Genomic DNA, 18146 nt, shown 5'->3' on the forward strand with positions numbered 1-18146 from the left:
TAAATACTAAACTTCAACTTTGCATCTATGGCACTCCTTATTTGCATGCCTCTGTCATCCCACTTGGCTAGGGGTTTCTTTTACAACTCTACTCGACCTATGGTTTTGATCATTTTGTCTTTGGTGAGCATGGGAATGCCAGTGACTCAATGAATCATCTTCTTGATTATCAATATCGGCTGCTCTAACCATAGTTGTCCATTATGCATCCGGCTAAGGATATACCTAATCCATGTTATTTGAAACTCTAGGGGCATATGGGGAATGTGAGTTAATCCTTTTGCTTCCAAATGTTGATACTCGGGTTCAGGGTTCCATCAACACATAACTAACTTAGGGCATCATCCATCTCAAGAGTACCAATTTCTTGAATTGTGCATTTAAAATGAGTTCAAATTTCATTAACAAGAAGTACCTTAGGAGGGATTTGAGATTAAGCTCCACTGGGGTCTAGGGTTTCAGCGACTGCGGGCATAAGCTTGAAATCTGGTGCCTTCCATTCAACACCTCAAACCAACATGTCAAAACCTTTCTTGACCTTGTTGCTACTTTTGGATGCCATTTTCACTCGGTAGCTTGAGGGAACTTCAAAAAAATTTGTAGGAAATTTTCTCAAGTTGCTTGATCACATAGAAAATAGCACCTCACAATAGCAATTGAAAATTCACAGTGAGAAATGAATTTGCTTCCATGCCTTTTGTTAAAATTGCATCATTAATGCTCAATATGGTGGTAGATGAGTTGACATTATGCTTGACAAACTATTATCCACTACTCTGTATTGATCACTCAATGATGTCTTCATGACTCAATAAGCATAAGTACCTTGTTACTCTTGACCTTTTTCAGTAGAGTCTATGACCTGACCTTACTAGGTAGAGAAGATAACTTAGTAATAACTGATACAAATCTTTCTTAGTGATCCCTTTGTATCTTGCATATGAATTTGGATCGTTGTCACCTTTCAACTGCAACTGATTCTGATGTCTTCTTTGATAGCTTGGTTCCAGTTCTTCCTTGAGAACTTAATTAGAAATGGTTGAGTCATCCAATTCTTGAGTGACTTGACCATCATTACTTGGACCGGTATCCTTAGTAGACCTAGGAATCCATTGGTATCTCATTTTCTTTCAAATGTTATCAGCCTTTTCCTTCTTCTCATCTTCAAATTTTCCAGTATTCATAATGACCAAGTTTTGTAGAAATAAAACATCTTATAGTGGTATCTCTTTTCCTCATATGATGTTTAACACAATTCATACCAATGTGTCCAAATTCTCCATAGTAATGATATCTACACCAGGTATTGTAATCCCAACCAAATATTGCTTTCACAATTTGTTTTGTAGGATTCAATGTCTTTGTTTTGCATTTTGATGCCTTGTGTCCATGTTTCTTACATTTATGACACTTGCCTTCAAATTTTGGTTTCTCTTTGCATTCATTAGCCTTATGATCACACTGATTGCAATTGTAGCATTTTCCATTGAATTTTTCTTTTCCATTACTCCAACATTTGTTTGATGTATGACCTATCTTACCATAGTGATTGCAAGTAGGTCTTTGATTCTTTCAAGCACTTTCTTTGGAGGATTCCCCTTCTTCTTTATATCCAATTCTTGCTTTTCCTTTTTTCCTATAGGGGTTTTGCTCATTTAGTTGATCCATGTCTGCTTGAGATTTCATCATTCTTTCATTGATTTGCTTCTTAGTGTTTTGGTCATTTCTCAATCTTTCACTAATTTTTTTTTTCAGATCTTAACTCATTTTTTATCCTTTCATTGATTTTCCTTTCAAAATTTAAATCATTCCTTAGTCTTTCATTGATCTATCTTTGGCTCATGATTTCCTCATTTTCATTAGAGAGCTGATCAATAAGGTCTGCATGTTGAAGGGATTGGTTCTAGATCTCATTGTGCCTTCCATCCTTCTCTTCTTTTATCTTGTTCCTCTGTTCCAAGATTTCACATAACCTGACTAACTAAATTTCTTGTTCTCTTTTCAACTTTCTTACTTCTTCTTGTAGGGAACCATTCTTCTCTAGGGGTTCTTTGATTGAATCATTTATTTCATTTGAGCTACTTGAAGGAAAAAATTCTTCAATTCTTTCTTCAATGTAAAGATGATCATTCATTTTATTTTCAAGTTTCTTTCTTATTTTTAGGGATTGGGAAAGTTGCTCCTTAGCTTTCTTGAGTTGTGTAATGGCCATTTCCAGATCCAACTTTTCATTGCCAATAGATTTGTCAAGTCAGAATATCTCCATATCCTTGATTTTTTCTCAAGTTGTTAGACTTTCTCTTGATAACCATAATGCTTTGATACCAATTGCTAGAAATATTCAAGACTATGCTAAGTTATTGAGGGGGGAGGGGTGAATTAGTAACTTCTAAAACTTCTACCAAATTTCAATTCTTAATCCAATAAAACAATTAGCATTTAATTCATCACATCTAATCTAATTGCATGCATAAGAAATAAAAAACATGAAAACATCCATAACACTTGAACACAAAGATTTGGTGACCCAGAAACCTTCCAAATAGAAAGTAAAACTTGGGTGGGGATTATACCCACAAACTTTAATACTGTAGCATAAAGTTGGCCAATTAAGGCTTACATTAATCACTTCTAGTGATTTTCCCTATTAGGAGCAATAGAACTGCTAGGTCCACCTTGTGAGAGGATTTACAAACATACAATGAAGTATGCACTTGGTAAAGAGATTTAGAAAACACTATTAGGTCTACCTTGTTCAAGGATTTTGAGTGGTTCACTTGTTAGGATGAAGCAGTAGATCTCTGATTTGCAACTGAGTTTGCTGATAGAGATTCATTAGAGTATTGACCACATTTCTCTGATAGATTTGTCATTGCTACTCCTTATACTGATATGGTCTTTATAATTCTTTATCTACTGCATTTAGAACTTGAACTTTTTTGCATTCACAATACATATGCTTACATTTGAATTCTTGCTTATACACTTTCATACATTGGATATGATACAATACATCACATATATATACCAATCTAGTTTAAAAAATAAAAAAGTCAACCATGACACAAGTTAACACAAATATTATAGAGTCAGCTCACATGAAGATACTCAAGTTCTGGAGACTGACTCAATGAGGTTTTGATACTTGAAATCCACTATCAGTGCTTGGCATTGTCATGCTCTTGGTGAACATAGAAGCTCAATCCATAATGATAACCTTCAAGTAGTCTTGAACTTGGTCTACATTGGTGACTTGGTAGATATTGCACAACTTGGTAAACACTGGCTTTGCATCACCTTAACTGCGAACTCGGTAGATACTGCAATGCTTAGTAAATGTAGGCTTCACATCACATGAACTGTGAACTCAGTAACCATTGATAAACCTAGTGAACATTGAAATACTTGGTTTGAACTATTAAACTTCACACTAATTGAATCTGCTTGAAAACCATTGTGATTAGTCCAAAAGACTTGGTAGTAACTGTAGAACTCAGTGGCTACTGAATTACATGACAAACACTATAAACTATTCAATGAGCTCGGTAGCTGTACAAACTCTAAATATGTGTGTGTCACTAATAACAAACTTGACTAATGTGTCAACATTTCTATGCTAAAATGGTATTAATATTATGTCTATCTAAATTATTTGAGTGTAAAATTATTTCACTTTGTTTTTGGGTAAGATTCTTACTTTGATTTTTTGAAACCATGAAAAGTTTGGGTTTCAAAATGTAATGAGAATAATTAATTTCTTTTCTAAGATTAGTTCATACTGAGTAAGTTTATTAGTTTCCATTGTACAATTTGGATATCTCAATATTCTTTTCACAACAATCATATGATTCTCCTTAGGATTTGTAGAAAATATAGCAATTATCTCAACTACTAGTGTAATATTGAGTCTTCTATGAATAACATGTTGCAACTTACCAATCATTGATCTATACAAGGTTTCATTTACATCAGTAGAATCATCATTCTTTGAAAGTTTATGTCCAATAGTCATGGGTGTTCTAATTGGTCTTGAGTCTTCCATACCAAAAAATTTTATTATCTTGTTGATATATTTTGATTGTGTAATGTAGATACTTTTCTTAATTTGATACACTTCTAAGCCAAGAAAATTTTTGATTTCTCCAAACATGGATATCTCAAATGCTTGTCTCATTTGAATTGAAAATCACTTACACAATGCATCCTTTCCTCCAAATATGATATCATCAGCAAATATCTCAGCTAATATTGTCTCTTTGTTAGACTCAATCTTCAAATATAAATTTCCATTATCATTTGTCCTTGCAAAACCAATCTTCACCAAATATGTATGCAATCTTTCATACCATGCTCTAGGAGATTGTTTCAATCCATACAAATCTTTGTGCAACTTACCATATCTCTATTATTTGTATCAAAAAATCATTTAGGTTGTTTGATGTAGACTTATTCTTCTAGAATTCTATTCTAAGATGCAAATTTTATATCCATAGGATATACTTTGAATCCTTTGTAAGAAGTGTGTGTGAGAAGTGTTCTCACTCCTTCCAATATTGCAACAAGCAAAAATGTCTCTCCATAGTCAATTTATTCTTGTGTATATCCCTTACAAACAAACTAGTCTTGCTTTGTTTCTTGTTATGTTTCCTTTCTCATTCAACTTGTTTCTTAATATCCACTTTTTTTTAATAACATTCTTGTCTTTTAGTCTAGGCACAAGTGACCAGGTTTCGTTCTGATGTATTTGGTCAATATCTTCATTCATTTCTTGGATCTAATGTTCATTATTCAAGGAATCCTTCACTAATTTGGGCTCAAATTCACATAGTAAATAGGTGTCACTCCTCAATATTTTTCTTGTCATAACTTGAGAGTCATTGTCTCCAATGATTTGATCAAGTGCATGATGTCTTCTTACATACTTTTCTAATATAGGTGTTCTCCTTCTTTCTTCTACTTTAGATTCATCTGGCAGATTGACTTCAAGTAGAACTTCATGTATTTCTACTTTCTCTTATGGTTGTTTAGAAATCACTTGTTGTTACTTGGCAAGCTCATCCCATAGCTCACCATGCACTTCTCAATGTTTGACACCAATTTCTGGATGCTTGGCATGATTTGGTTGTAACTCAACATGTAATGGTTGCTACTGCTTGGCAGATTTCTTCTCAAGCTGGGATAAGGTGTTGGGCTCAACTTCATCAATGTATATAAATATTTTTTAATCTTCAAGATCCTATTTACATTCAACTTCATTCTTTAATGTATACTCATCAACTTTCATATTTGCACTTTCCACAACTTTGTTAGTGTTAGAGTTCAAACACTTATATTTTTCGATCTTGGTGGAATAACCTAAGAATATGCCTTCATCACTTTTATTATCAAGTTTAACATTTCTATTGCCTTTTAATATATAAAATTTTCTTCCAAACACTTTGAAATGTTTCACATTAGGTGCATGTCCATATCATAGCTCAAAAGGTCTAAGGTTTGTACATTTCTTGACTTATACTCTATTCATGGTATAAATAGTTGTACTTGCAGCTTCTCTCTAGTACTTATGTGCAAAATTATTCTCTATCACCAAAGTCCTAGCAGAATCCATGATTGATCTATTCATCATTTTAGTCATAACATTAATCTGTGGAGGGGTCCTAGGTGCAAAATTTTATCTTTTAATTCTTTTATCATTGAAAAATGTATTGAATTCCCTAGATATAAATTCACCTCCTCTGTCAAATCTCAATCACTTCAATCATTCACCTATATCTTTCTCAAGTCTATCCAAATACCATTTAAACATTTGAAATGCATCAGATTTTTTTTAAGAAACATCATTGTCATCATTCTAAAGTAGTCATCAACAAACATAATAAAGTATTTGTCACCATAGTATCTTTTCTCACCAATAGGTCCCCAAAGGTCAGTATGAACCAATTCTTAAATAACATCAGATGTATAGGTTTTTCTCTTGAAACTAGACTTTTTCTTTTTTCCCAACTAACATTGTTTACACATCACAATATCATGTTTCTTCAATTTTGGTAGGCCTCTTACTTTCTTCATCTTACTAATGCTTACGAAATTTTCAAAGTCAACATTTTTGGAAATATAAGAGGAGTAACTGAGAGGGGAGGGTTAAATTAGTTACCACTAAAATAAATCCTAAATCTCTTAGATGTTAGAACAAAATAAACTCCGTTGATGCTCGATAAACACATAGGAAAAAATGTTGTAACTCGACAAACACTAGAAATGCTTGACAGATACTTAACTTGAAAATCTTAAGATATTATTTATTGTTACTATTACTTTAACTTAGTTGAAAATACATAAGAGAAATAGCATGAACACATTTGACACCAAGATTTAACATGGAAACCTAATTTGAGAAAAACCACCAATTGCAACTAGTTACTGATTTTTACTCTTCTAAAGTGAACCGTATTAGGAGCCCTGTTAAAGGTTACAAAACACACTATTAGGTGTGACACTATTAAATGATTTAATCACCCTATTAGAAGTGACCTCGTTAGAGGTCTTTGGACAATTTAATAGAAATGCCACCTTGTTAGAGGATTTACAAATAGTTGTTAAGCCAACTTTGTTAAGAGATTTAGATCACTGCTACAATGGTTAGAGAGTAACAATGAGATGACTTGATTTTGGATGTAATTGAGTTGTTGATTATAGATGTCAATTTTGGCTTGTATACTTGATCCTTCTTGATTGAATGTATCTTTTCATCTTCACAAGGATATTCTACTTATCCTTCTGATTTGCTTCCTCTTAGCATCATTAAATCTTCTATTATCTTCCATGCATTTTTTTTTTAAATTCTCAACTTGACCTTATATTTATATCTTTCATATTGTCAGGTCAACTAGAATATAAATTATAATAATTAATATACATCTCCTTAGTTGGCTAGAACTAACAGACAATTCAATTGAACTCAATATGCCAAAGCAAGAAAATCTTTGTTAGTCGACCCTACTCGGTAGACACTAACTCAAAAATTATTTTCCTATGTTAAGCAAGTGAACTTTTTTAAAACTCAAATTTTTCAAAGTTCCTTTGGTAACCGAGTGAGCTTGGTTAACACTGGTTCCATCCAATATTTCCTTCATTCATTAAGAGAGCTCGATTAACACTCAACTTTCACAAACTTTTCTTTGATGCCCAAGTGAAATCAGTAGATACTATCTTTTGATCTAAGAAAATACAAGAATGATTTACAAACACATGAAATTGTCTTTAAAGCTCAAGTGAGCTCGACATACATTGATTGGTAATGATATGACATTTTCTATAACATCAAAGATAATACACAATTAATCAACTGTATTCATTAGTCCCCCTATTTGGTATTTATGGAAACACAACATGTCATAATGTAATGAAACTTTTAGAGAGTAAGGAACATATCCTTAGTTTCATTCAGATTCTCATCCATGAGAACTCCCTCTATTAGTGTGAACTCTTTTTGCCTTTAGTTTCTCCCTCTATCAGAAAACTTTTGTCTACTGCAATTTCTTCTAATAGCAAACTATGCCTTTGATATCAGACCAAGTTCATTCTCCTTTTTTGACATCTCTTTCTCTTTTTTTTAAAAAAATTTCTATGATATATAACAAAAAGCTTCTCCCTCTTTGACATCTCATGCCAAAGACAATAATCAGTGAATATCAATGTACCTCAAGTACTGATTCATTTGCAATATGCCCTTGTCAATATTAAACCAACTAATTGATTTTCAAACATGCTATGGTTGATGCTTCACTAAACTTCATTTAGTGAGCTTCTGATAGGGGAATGACCCATAGCTTACCTCTAAGATACAAAAATGCATCCTTAGGTAATGGCTTGGTGAATATGTCTGCAATTTGTTCTTTAGTATTTACATATTCCACTCTAACTTCTTTATCTTGTACCAACTCTCTCAAAAAGTGATATTTTATACCAATATCTTTTGTTTTGGTATGAATCATTGGATTCTTTTATTTATTAATTTCACTATTGTTATCATGGTATATAACTACTAGATCCTTGATTTCTATCTTCATACTTGCCAATAGTTGTTTGAACCAAACAATATTAGAACAATTGACTACTTCTGCCACATATTCTACCTCTAGTGTGGACTGAGAGATGCAATTTTTTTTTTTCTTTTCCTAGACACTAGTCTTTTATCAAAAAAGAATCCTCCACCACTAGTTTTTTTTCTGTCATCAATATTTCCTTCCCAATCAATATTCGTGAATACTTTTAAATCTGAATTGCCTCCTATTTTGTACCATAAACCATAATCTTCACTGCCTTTCATATATCTCATAATTCTTTTGATTCCCACAATGTGATTTTCTTTGGGATTTGTTGAGAATCTTGCTACCATACCAATTTCTAATGCAATATTAGGCCTTGTATGCACTACATACTACAATTTTCTAGTCATTGATCTGTATGTGATCTGATCTACCTCTTTGGAATCATCATCTTTGGAAATCTTATGTCCAATAGACATAGGAGTTCCAACCGGTCTTGAGTCTTCCATTCCAAATTTCTTTAGTATCTTCTTAATTTATTTAGATTGAGTAATATATATACCATATTTCTTTTGCTGGATCTATAATCCAACAAAGAATTTTATTTTGCCAAACATATACATCTCAAATTCTTTACTCATTTCTTCTAAAAATGCCTTGCAGAAGTCATCATTTCCTATCAATAAAGTGCCATCCATGAATATTTTTGCCAACACAATCCCTTGTTTAGTTCTTCTTAGATATACAAACTATTGTTATTATTTGTTCTTTGAAAACCAATCTATATCAAGTAGTTATGAAGTCTTTCATACCAAGCTCTCAGAGCTTTCTTGAGACCATATAAAGCTTTGTGTAATTTGTAAACCATATCTCTCTTGCTAGGATCTACAAAATCTTCAAGTTGTTCTTTATAGACTTGCTTATTAAGAATTCCATTGAAGAATGTAAATTTCACATCCATTGGATAAACTTTAAATCCTCTATGAGTTGCATATGCTATTAAGGTTCTAACACCTCCTACTCTTGCAACAGGAAAAAAAATTTCACCATAATGAATAACTTCTTCTTGAGAATAACCTTTACATACTAACCTTGCTTTATTTCTAGAAACTTCTCCATCTTCATTTAGCTTATTTTTGAATACCCACTTTGTGTCAATTACATTTTTATCCTTTGGTCTAGGAACAAGAGTCCAAGTTTTGTTCTTCTCTATCTATTCTATTTCTTCATTCAATTCTTTGATCCAACTTTCATTATCCAAAGCATCTTCAACATTTCTAGGTTCAAATTCAGCAAGTAAACATGTACCTTTCAATTTTTTTGTTGTCATTGTTTTATCTGATTTGTCTCCAATGATTTGGTTAGGTGTATGAGGCCTTCTGACATATCTTGCTAGTGCGGGTACTTTGGATTTTTAGTTTGTTTCACTAATTTCATCATGAACTTTAGTATTAAGCTTGGGTCCCACTATTTGTGACTTGGCTCCATTAGACTTGGTTTTCTATCGTAATAGCTTGGTAGCTTCTGACTACAACTCGAGTCCTTCAGAATGTGACTCAAGTTGCACTATTTGCAACTTGGTAGCTATTGGTGTTAGCATGAATGTTGATGCTATGGGGGATTATTGAAGAACATTGATATGATTTCATCATTGTCATTAGTGTACATAATTAATTCCTTGCTAGATTTCATATCATCAATCTCATCTTTGAGTTTGCCAATGTATAGTTTTGCATCTTTGTATCAATTTATCAAGGTGTCTCTTTCTTCTGTAAGAAGCTCAATCTACTCGAGCTTCTTCAAATGTTTCATATTCACAAGGATCTTACTTAAGCTATTAAGCCTCTTCAAATTAGTTGTGCTCTAATAACAATTATTAGAAATAGATAATATTGAGGGGGGCTGGGGGTTGAATCAGTATTCTACAAACTCTTGCGCACAAATATATATTGTTAATTACCTTATAACTCACATATGAAAGTAAACCAACAATGTTGAATAGTGAATATAACCATGCACATAGATAACTCATAACATCATTATTTTGTTAACTAGGGAAACCTTGGCCAAGGGAAAACATTGGTGGGGATAATATGCACTAGATGATTCACTAAACTATAGGATCATGCTAAGGATATTGACCCTATTGAGAGTCTATAAAATACATATAGTGTCTAAACTCCCTATTAGGATACTAAGCCTTATTAAAAGCTTCAAATCTTTTAGGAGCTGGTAGAACAAATCTAGTGTATGCAAGAAGAGTTCACTACTCTAACATGTAATAATACAATTTAGTTATTCACAAGATAGGTATACATACAATACTTGATTTACTACTATAACTCACACTTTCTCTGATAAAATATCAGTTCTCACATCACATAAGGCTTGCATAATAGTTTGTATCATAATTACAACATCTCACTATCTCACACAACTTCACACTAACTATGCAATATAAGATCTTTACTTATACCTTGCACATTCACAAAACTCTACTCAGTCAGCCTTCATGTGTTTAAATGCTTGTAATATAAAATAACTTATGGATTAATATCAACATAGTTGGCTCATCATAACTTAATAATTATTTTGTAACCAAAATAATTTCTCAAGTCGTACAACTATGTTTACTGATATGCTATGTCCTACTCTGATAAATACCCACACTGGTATTTTAATTATATCTTGAATTGTATTGTTTGTAGACACCTGTGTACTTAACTACATCATCCTAATAGTGTCACAAAGATTTCCTTAACTATGCATAAGCTAAATCTCAATGAGTCATCCATACTCTTAAGATGTGTTTTTTATATTGTTGTAAATTGGCTAACACTTAGACAATTTTCTAACACTAAATGCATAAGTGAAATATTGAATACATGTTTCCATAAATGACAACCATCAAGACATCTATTTGACCATATTTCCAACATATTTTTCCTCTCAAAAACTACCATTGATATGAGGGTTAGGTTACATTCATTGAATCCATCCATCTTTTCATATCCTCTTCCTCTTCTAGAAACTTCTCCAAACTTATCTTTGAATATAAATTCTCAAACATGATTTCCCTTTTATTAAATCTTCTATCTTATCAATTCTTATTTTCAACACACTTTCCATTTTCCAAGAATTCAACTATGTGGGCCAAGAATTGAGATTTTTTCATAGAGTGTAAAATGTTGTCACTCTACCAACATTTTGTTCCTCGGCCTTGTTATTACTAGATAACTTAGTCATCACTATACTAACTTACCTAGCTTACACTATTTTCATTTGTTCCATTTACTAGTGCTCGGTTATAATTTTCTATTACTCTATCTTTTACTAGTGCTTTGTTGACACTGAATTTTCTTGACTTCTATTGTTTTCTCAATCGACACTAGTATAGCTTGGCTTTAACTATAAGTTCTTTAATCTTCTACTTTGAAGCTTAGTTAAGCCTAAATATTTTTTCTTCATTGATCATATCTTTTAGGCTTTAACTCAACTATATTTTCCACTTTGTGTTATGATTAAACCACACATTATCTTTCCAAGGTCCAACTAATCAAGTTCCCATTGTAATTCCACATAACTCAACCTTTTCACTAGGTCATATTCCTATCTCTTCTTCTCAAATCCTCTTCATAAATCATCTTTGTATGGCACTCTACTCAAGTAGAAACTATCTCACCAATAAGGTTTGACATTAATTAAAACACAATAGTTGTTCCAATTCTAGTTCCAACAGTTAAGGTACAATGTACACCCAACAATGTCTTGTACATGGATATGTTATTTTTATGTTTTGAGGCATTTTTTTCACACCATGAAGGTATGCATGGATCTATATAAGACCAATATATTGTTGTGAATACTTCTTGTCCATAAGAAAGATAGGTCCTATAATTAATCCTCTAGTTGAAAATATGCTTCAGTAGATAAAAAAGATTGGAAGTCAAAACAATAGTTAGAAGAATTTAAGTGCTATTCAAAGATAACCTAAGGGGTGCTTTTCAAAGCATCACATTCTTTTAAAAGGGTTACCTTTATTTCCCCTTTGCTTAGGGAATTAGTCACATAAGAGGAAGAATCTAAATTCTATTTTTGACACTTTGAAGCTTGTTGAGTAGTCAATGAAGCTCTTAATAGTTTTATTTAGTTTATTTGTAAATGAGTGGGAGAATACCACTTCAAATATGGAACTTGAAATTGATTTCAACTATGTTAATTTTTCTCATTTTTATGTCAAGAACTCACAAAAACCCTGAGCTAAATCTGTATTGCAATGAAGACCCAAAAATACATGATAGATTAGATGATAAAACAAAGAAAATAAAATATACTTAAAATAGAATCATAAAGATGCACCTGTTTCTTGTCATTTTGTTCCCACAACCTTATAAATGTGAATTAATAGATTTAAGCTTATTTATAAATTCTTTGGTGGAAAAAAATACATTGGTATAATAATGATGATTTTTCTCAAGATTTAGAGTGCATAGCTCAAATTAATAACCCCAAAGATGTAAAATTCAGCCCTCATTTCTCTCGGAGTCCAATGCTAGAATCAAGATTGAGTGAGATAATTTGAAAGATGTAGACCAATAAAAAAAAAGCTTTAAGGATCTTGTACTCATTATAAATAAACTCAAATAGATATGCAAACTAGATTATGTCTCATCTAGATATGACCATAAACCCATATATTAGTGTAATTTGATCGTTAGAGCTTTTGAGATGTGATAGTTATCTATTGTGAGATTCTTGATTTAATTTTCCCCTTAAATTAAGTATTATATTAAAAAAAAAGGTAGAGCAAGATGTGAATATGAAAGATGATTTTTTTTCCACAAAAGAACAACTATCCATCACAACTATATACAAAAACATGAATTTTAGCAATGGAAAAATCCTAATACCTCTTAGTGTCTAATAAAAAATATGTAAAAATAAAAGATAGATTTGGTAGAGCACACAACAATTGCTATAAATGTTAGTTTTAGAAAAAAAATGGAGCCTTCTTCAATAGATAACAAATATTAGAAGTTAAAAAAATAGTTAGAAGAATTTAAGTGCCATTAAAAGATAACCTAAGGGGTGCTTTTCGAAGCATCACATTCTTTTAAAAGGGTTACCTTTACTTCCCCTTTTCTTGGGGAATTAGTCACATAATAGTAGGAATCTAAATCCTATTTATGATACTTTGAAGCTAGTTGAGTAGTCCATGAAGCTCTTAATTGTTTTATTTAGTTTATCTATAAATGAGTGGGAAAATACTGCTTCAAATATAAAACTACGAATTAATTTCAAGTATGTTAATTTTTCTCATTTCTATGTCAAGAACTCACAAAAATCCTTAGCTAAATCCATATTGCAATGAAGAGCCAAAAATACATGATAGATTAGATGATGAAACAAAGAAAATAAAATATACTTAAAATAGAATCATAAAGATGCACCCTTTTCTTGTCTTTTCCTTCCCACAACCTTATAAATGTGAATCAATAGATTTAAACTTCTTTATAAATTCTTTGGCTAAGGAAAATACATTGGTAATAATAATGATGATTTTGTCTCAAGATTTGGAGTACATAGCTCAAATTAATAACCCCAAAGATGTAAAATTTAGCCCTCATTTCTCTCAGAGTCCAGTGCTAGAATCAATATTGAGTGGGACCATTTGAAAGATGTAGACCAATCAAACAAAAAGCCTTAAGGATCTTGTACTCATTATAAATAAACTCAAATAGATATGCAAACTAGATTATGTCTCATCTATATATGACCATAAACCCATATATTAGTGTAATTTGGTCATTAGAGCTTTGAGATGTGATAGTTATGCATTGTGAGATTCTTGATTTAATTTTCCCCTTAAATGAAGTATTATATTAAAGAAAAGGTAGAGCAAGATGTGAATATGAAAGATGATTTTTTTTCCACCCAAAAAACAACCATCCATCACAACTATATACAAAAACATGAATTCTAGAAATGAAAAAATTCTAATACCTCTTAGTGTATTATAAAAAATATGTAAAAATAAAAGATAGATTTGGTAGAGCACACAACCAAATTTTCTATAAATGTTAGGTTTACAAAAAAATGGGGCCTAAATCTGGAAGGTACAACCCCATAATTGCAAAAAAATAAAATTATAATGATTCTTACATTAAATGCGTTAAAAGTAGTAAAAATGACCACCAATACTAGACCAGCACGATTGGTAACTTTTTAATGTAATCTCATTTGCCCAAGTTTGGGTCTGTATGGTGAAGTTAAAGCTAAAAATTTAAATTTAGGTTAATTTGGGTGACAAATGGCTTTAATAGAAAGTTTCCATTGTTGGTCATGTTCTTAAAATCAAAAATCTATTTTATTTTAGTGTTAGTAGAATATACTCAAAATATTTTTCATCCCTAGAGAAATAATACCCTTTGCAAAGAAAATTTTGAGTCTATTAGATATTTTGGCCCCTTCTAGAATGTTCTTTTGTCAAAATCTTGGCTAATAGAATTTTGAATACTCCATAAAGAATACTTGATGAGAATTATTGATATCACATAGTGGTACAACTTGTACATACCCACTTGTATACCTATGTGTGCTTAAAGAGGGCACCCCCTCCTTTCAAGTTTTGGAAAAATAAAATACTTGAGATGGAGATTCCTATTTTGGAATAGTATACTCATATCTAGACTATACATGCTAATAAATTATAAAATATGCTCTTTAAATTTTAGAAAATTTGGATATTTTGACTACAATATGAGGTTCATTTCTTTCCTCAATTTTCAAAGTCTTTGTTGACACTTGGATTTTTCCCTAGATTAAGAAAATTGAACCAAATCTTTAGCTCCTCAAATGTTGATGAATTGGGAGTCAATTAGTAGGTTTTAGGATTATGCAAATACATGGCCAACTTTTGTTTGAACCTGTACATAAAATATTCTTTTAGAACTAGATCCCTCATGAAAATAACATACATTTAGCTAAGTTAATGAAGTAATTTTAGAACCTCATTGGTTGAATATTTAGATGTTTTATTTATTATTCGAATAGAATGTACATGGAAGTTGGGTCACAATAATGATGAATGATTATTAAACATTTTAAATTAAATATAAGATGAATTAATATAAACAAGGATTAAACCATGGGAAAAGATAAATAATATAAACAAGGATTAAATCATGGGATTTTAACATAGGTGTATGCCACTTATTAAAATGCCATTATGAAAAAATATGACAAAAAAATTAAATATATAAATTTTCTTATTATAATTTTATTTAAATTATATCTTATTGGACATTTTTAATGATCAATTCTATTGTAAGTTCATATTTAACTATTGTCACATTGAGTTTTAGAATATGAAGTGATATTTTCATATTATTTTATATTTTGTAAATTCTCTTTCTTATAATAATTAACTATTGCAGATTAAATGACACTTTAATATTTAAATTTGCATAAGTTTTGTAGTTAATAATCAACTTAGAAATTAATTTTTGTATATTTTTTCTAAAATATAGAATTAATTTTTTTCTGCATATATTAATTTGATATTTCTTATTCTCTAAAGCATGAAGATGATCTTGAAGAAGTATTGTGAAATCTGTGATGAAGTTTTAAATATCGAGGTAAATTTTTACTTTTATTTATTTACATATTCATAAGAAGTCATTTATTTTAATAGAAATCTCTTATTATCTTTACTAAGTATCACTAACCTATTGAGAATAAAAAATTCAACAAAATTCTCATTTAGTAAATATAGAAGACATAAACAATCAGAAAAATATGAAATTCATGCATAGATATCAACATTGCTTTCAAGTGTACATAAGATTTTTTTAATTTATACAAACTATTATTCGTACAAAGTATTACTAACCTATTGAAAAAAAGAAATTCAACAAATTATCTAATTATCTTTGTATCTTGAGTCATATAATAACACCCAATCTCTAACCATAAATTTTTTTATCTTTAATGTATTTTTCATGCCACTTTATCATTTGATGTTGAATCATCTCAGTGTATTAGAATGCACTTTTTCTCAACTTATACAATGCATTTAATTGCATAATTCATTCCCTCTGTATTGTAGTTAAATCTATATCCAACTATAGAGTAGTCCTTAGGGCTTTATCTTTGAAATCAATCGGCATCACAACCTTCTTTCCATACACCATCACAAAAGGTGTGAATCTAATGGTTATTATTTTAGGTTGTTCAGTAAGTCCAAATGGATTTGGGTAATGTGTAATCCCAATCCTTTCTATGAATGTGTATTGTCTTGGTAAGAATTAATTCAATATCTCAATATTTTTATTTCTACCTATCCATTAGCTTGTGGATGTTAGGATGTAGACTTCATATTTTGTATATTGTATTCATTGACTAAAGTTGTGATTGATATGGAAATAAACTAGGCTCCTTCATCTATTAATATTTCCAAAGGAACATCGAATCTAGTAAAAAACTCTTCATAAATGAACTCTACCACTTTATTGTCCCTAGCTTGTTTCATGTCTCTTGCTTTTGCCCATTTTTTTGTATAATCAATACAAACAAGGATATAAGACTTACCATTTGATGTGGATTCAATAGGACTAGCAAAGTCAAGTACCTATTTATAAAAAGGTGTAACAACTTGTGGAAATAAATAAATCTCGTCAAATCTAGTAGGTCATCCCATCCTTTACACCTATCATATTGCTTGGTGTATTTTCTATCATCCTTATACTTGATGTTGACCAACAATAAAAACCATTTAAGATCTTCATGGTTGTGCATTTGGAAGAAAAATGTCCATAATGGGATTCATCATGAAATATATACAAGACATCATAAGTTTCTTCCTCCCTTACACATCTCTACATAACTTGATTTGGTTGAGTATAGAACATACAATCTGTAATCCATGAGTATCTTTTCTTTGGGTGAGAAGTCCTACAACCAAATAATTAGCCACACACACACACACACACACACGCACGCACACACACACGCACGCACACGCACACGCACACAAACCCCCCCACACACACACACATGCACACACACACATGCACATGCACACACACGCACACATACACACACGCGCACACACACACACACACCCACACACACACACACGCACACGTGCACGCGCATGCACACACACGCACGCGTGTGCACACACACACACACACCATGGTTGTATGAATTTTATAGAAAATTAGTAATTATCAAGAAAGATGTTCTCAATGGCTATAGGATCACCTTGTCTTTTAATTTGGGAGAGAAAATATGCAATGACATTCGCTGTACTACGTTTATCCACTATTGTTATATCTAATTCCTATATTATTAAAAACCGTATTACGAATCTACCTATGTTGAATTTTTTATTGATCAGGTACTAAATGGTTGCATGATCAATATGAACAAAAATAGGATACCTTGTAATATAGTGTTTGAACTTATGACATGCATATATGACTACTAACATCTCCTTTTCTATTACAATAGAATTTAATTTTTTCCCCTTGTAGGTTTTTATTGACATAGTAGATGGAATGCTCAATTGAACCACTCTTTTATCCCAAAATAGCTGTAACAACATAATCTGAAGCATCAATTTGAATATAAAAGGCTAATGACCAATCTAGCTCTTTTAACACTGGAGCATTGGTAAGAGAAACCTTGATATCAAGGAAGTATTTTTCACATGATGGTGTCCATTTAAAAGCCTCATCCATCTTTAGTAGGTTGTACAACAGTGTTGGAATAAATGATTAAAGTTCTTGATGAATCTTCTATAATAACCAACATGACCTAAGAAACTTTGGAGATTTTTTAACCTAAAAGGAGCAAGTAAACTAGAAATTACCTCAATTTTAGATGGATCCACTTATATTCTTGTAGTAGAGAATAATGACCAAGTACAATGCCTTCTTGCATCATCATAAAATATTATTGACTATATATATATATATATATATATATATATATATATATATATAGATATATGTATGTATGTATGTATGTATGTATTATAGTCCTTACACCTTTGCAATACCTTTGCTAGATTATCCTTGGCTCATTGAAATGTAG

The 18146-nt window shown here is 31.2% G+C and overlaps 1 protein-coding gene across 1 annotated transcript in view; it reads left to right on the plus strand.

The window, feature by feature from the left end:
• Nucleotides 1-18146, plus strand: part of LOC149533954 (MADS-box transcription factor 22-like) — a 299590-nt gene that overhangs the window by 42373 nt on the left and 239071 nt on the right. The window contains exon 2 of the mRNA XM_089806333.1: nucleotides 15628-15685. Coding sequence (XP_089662459.1) covers nucleotides 15628-15685 — 58 coding nt within the window. The remainder of the gene's footprint in view (nucleotides 1-15627; nucleotides 15686-18146) is intronic.

Source organism: Cupressus sempervirens, chromosome 10 (assembly GCF_028749045.1).
Source record: "Cupressus sempervirens isolate cs-2001-9-10 chromosome 10, ASM2874904v1, whole genome shotgun sequence".
Lineage (NCBI taxonomy): Eukaryota > Viridiplantae > Streptophyta > Pinopsida > Cupressales > Cupressaceae > Cupressus > Cupressus sempervirens.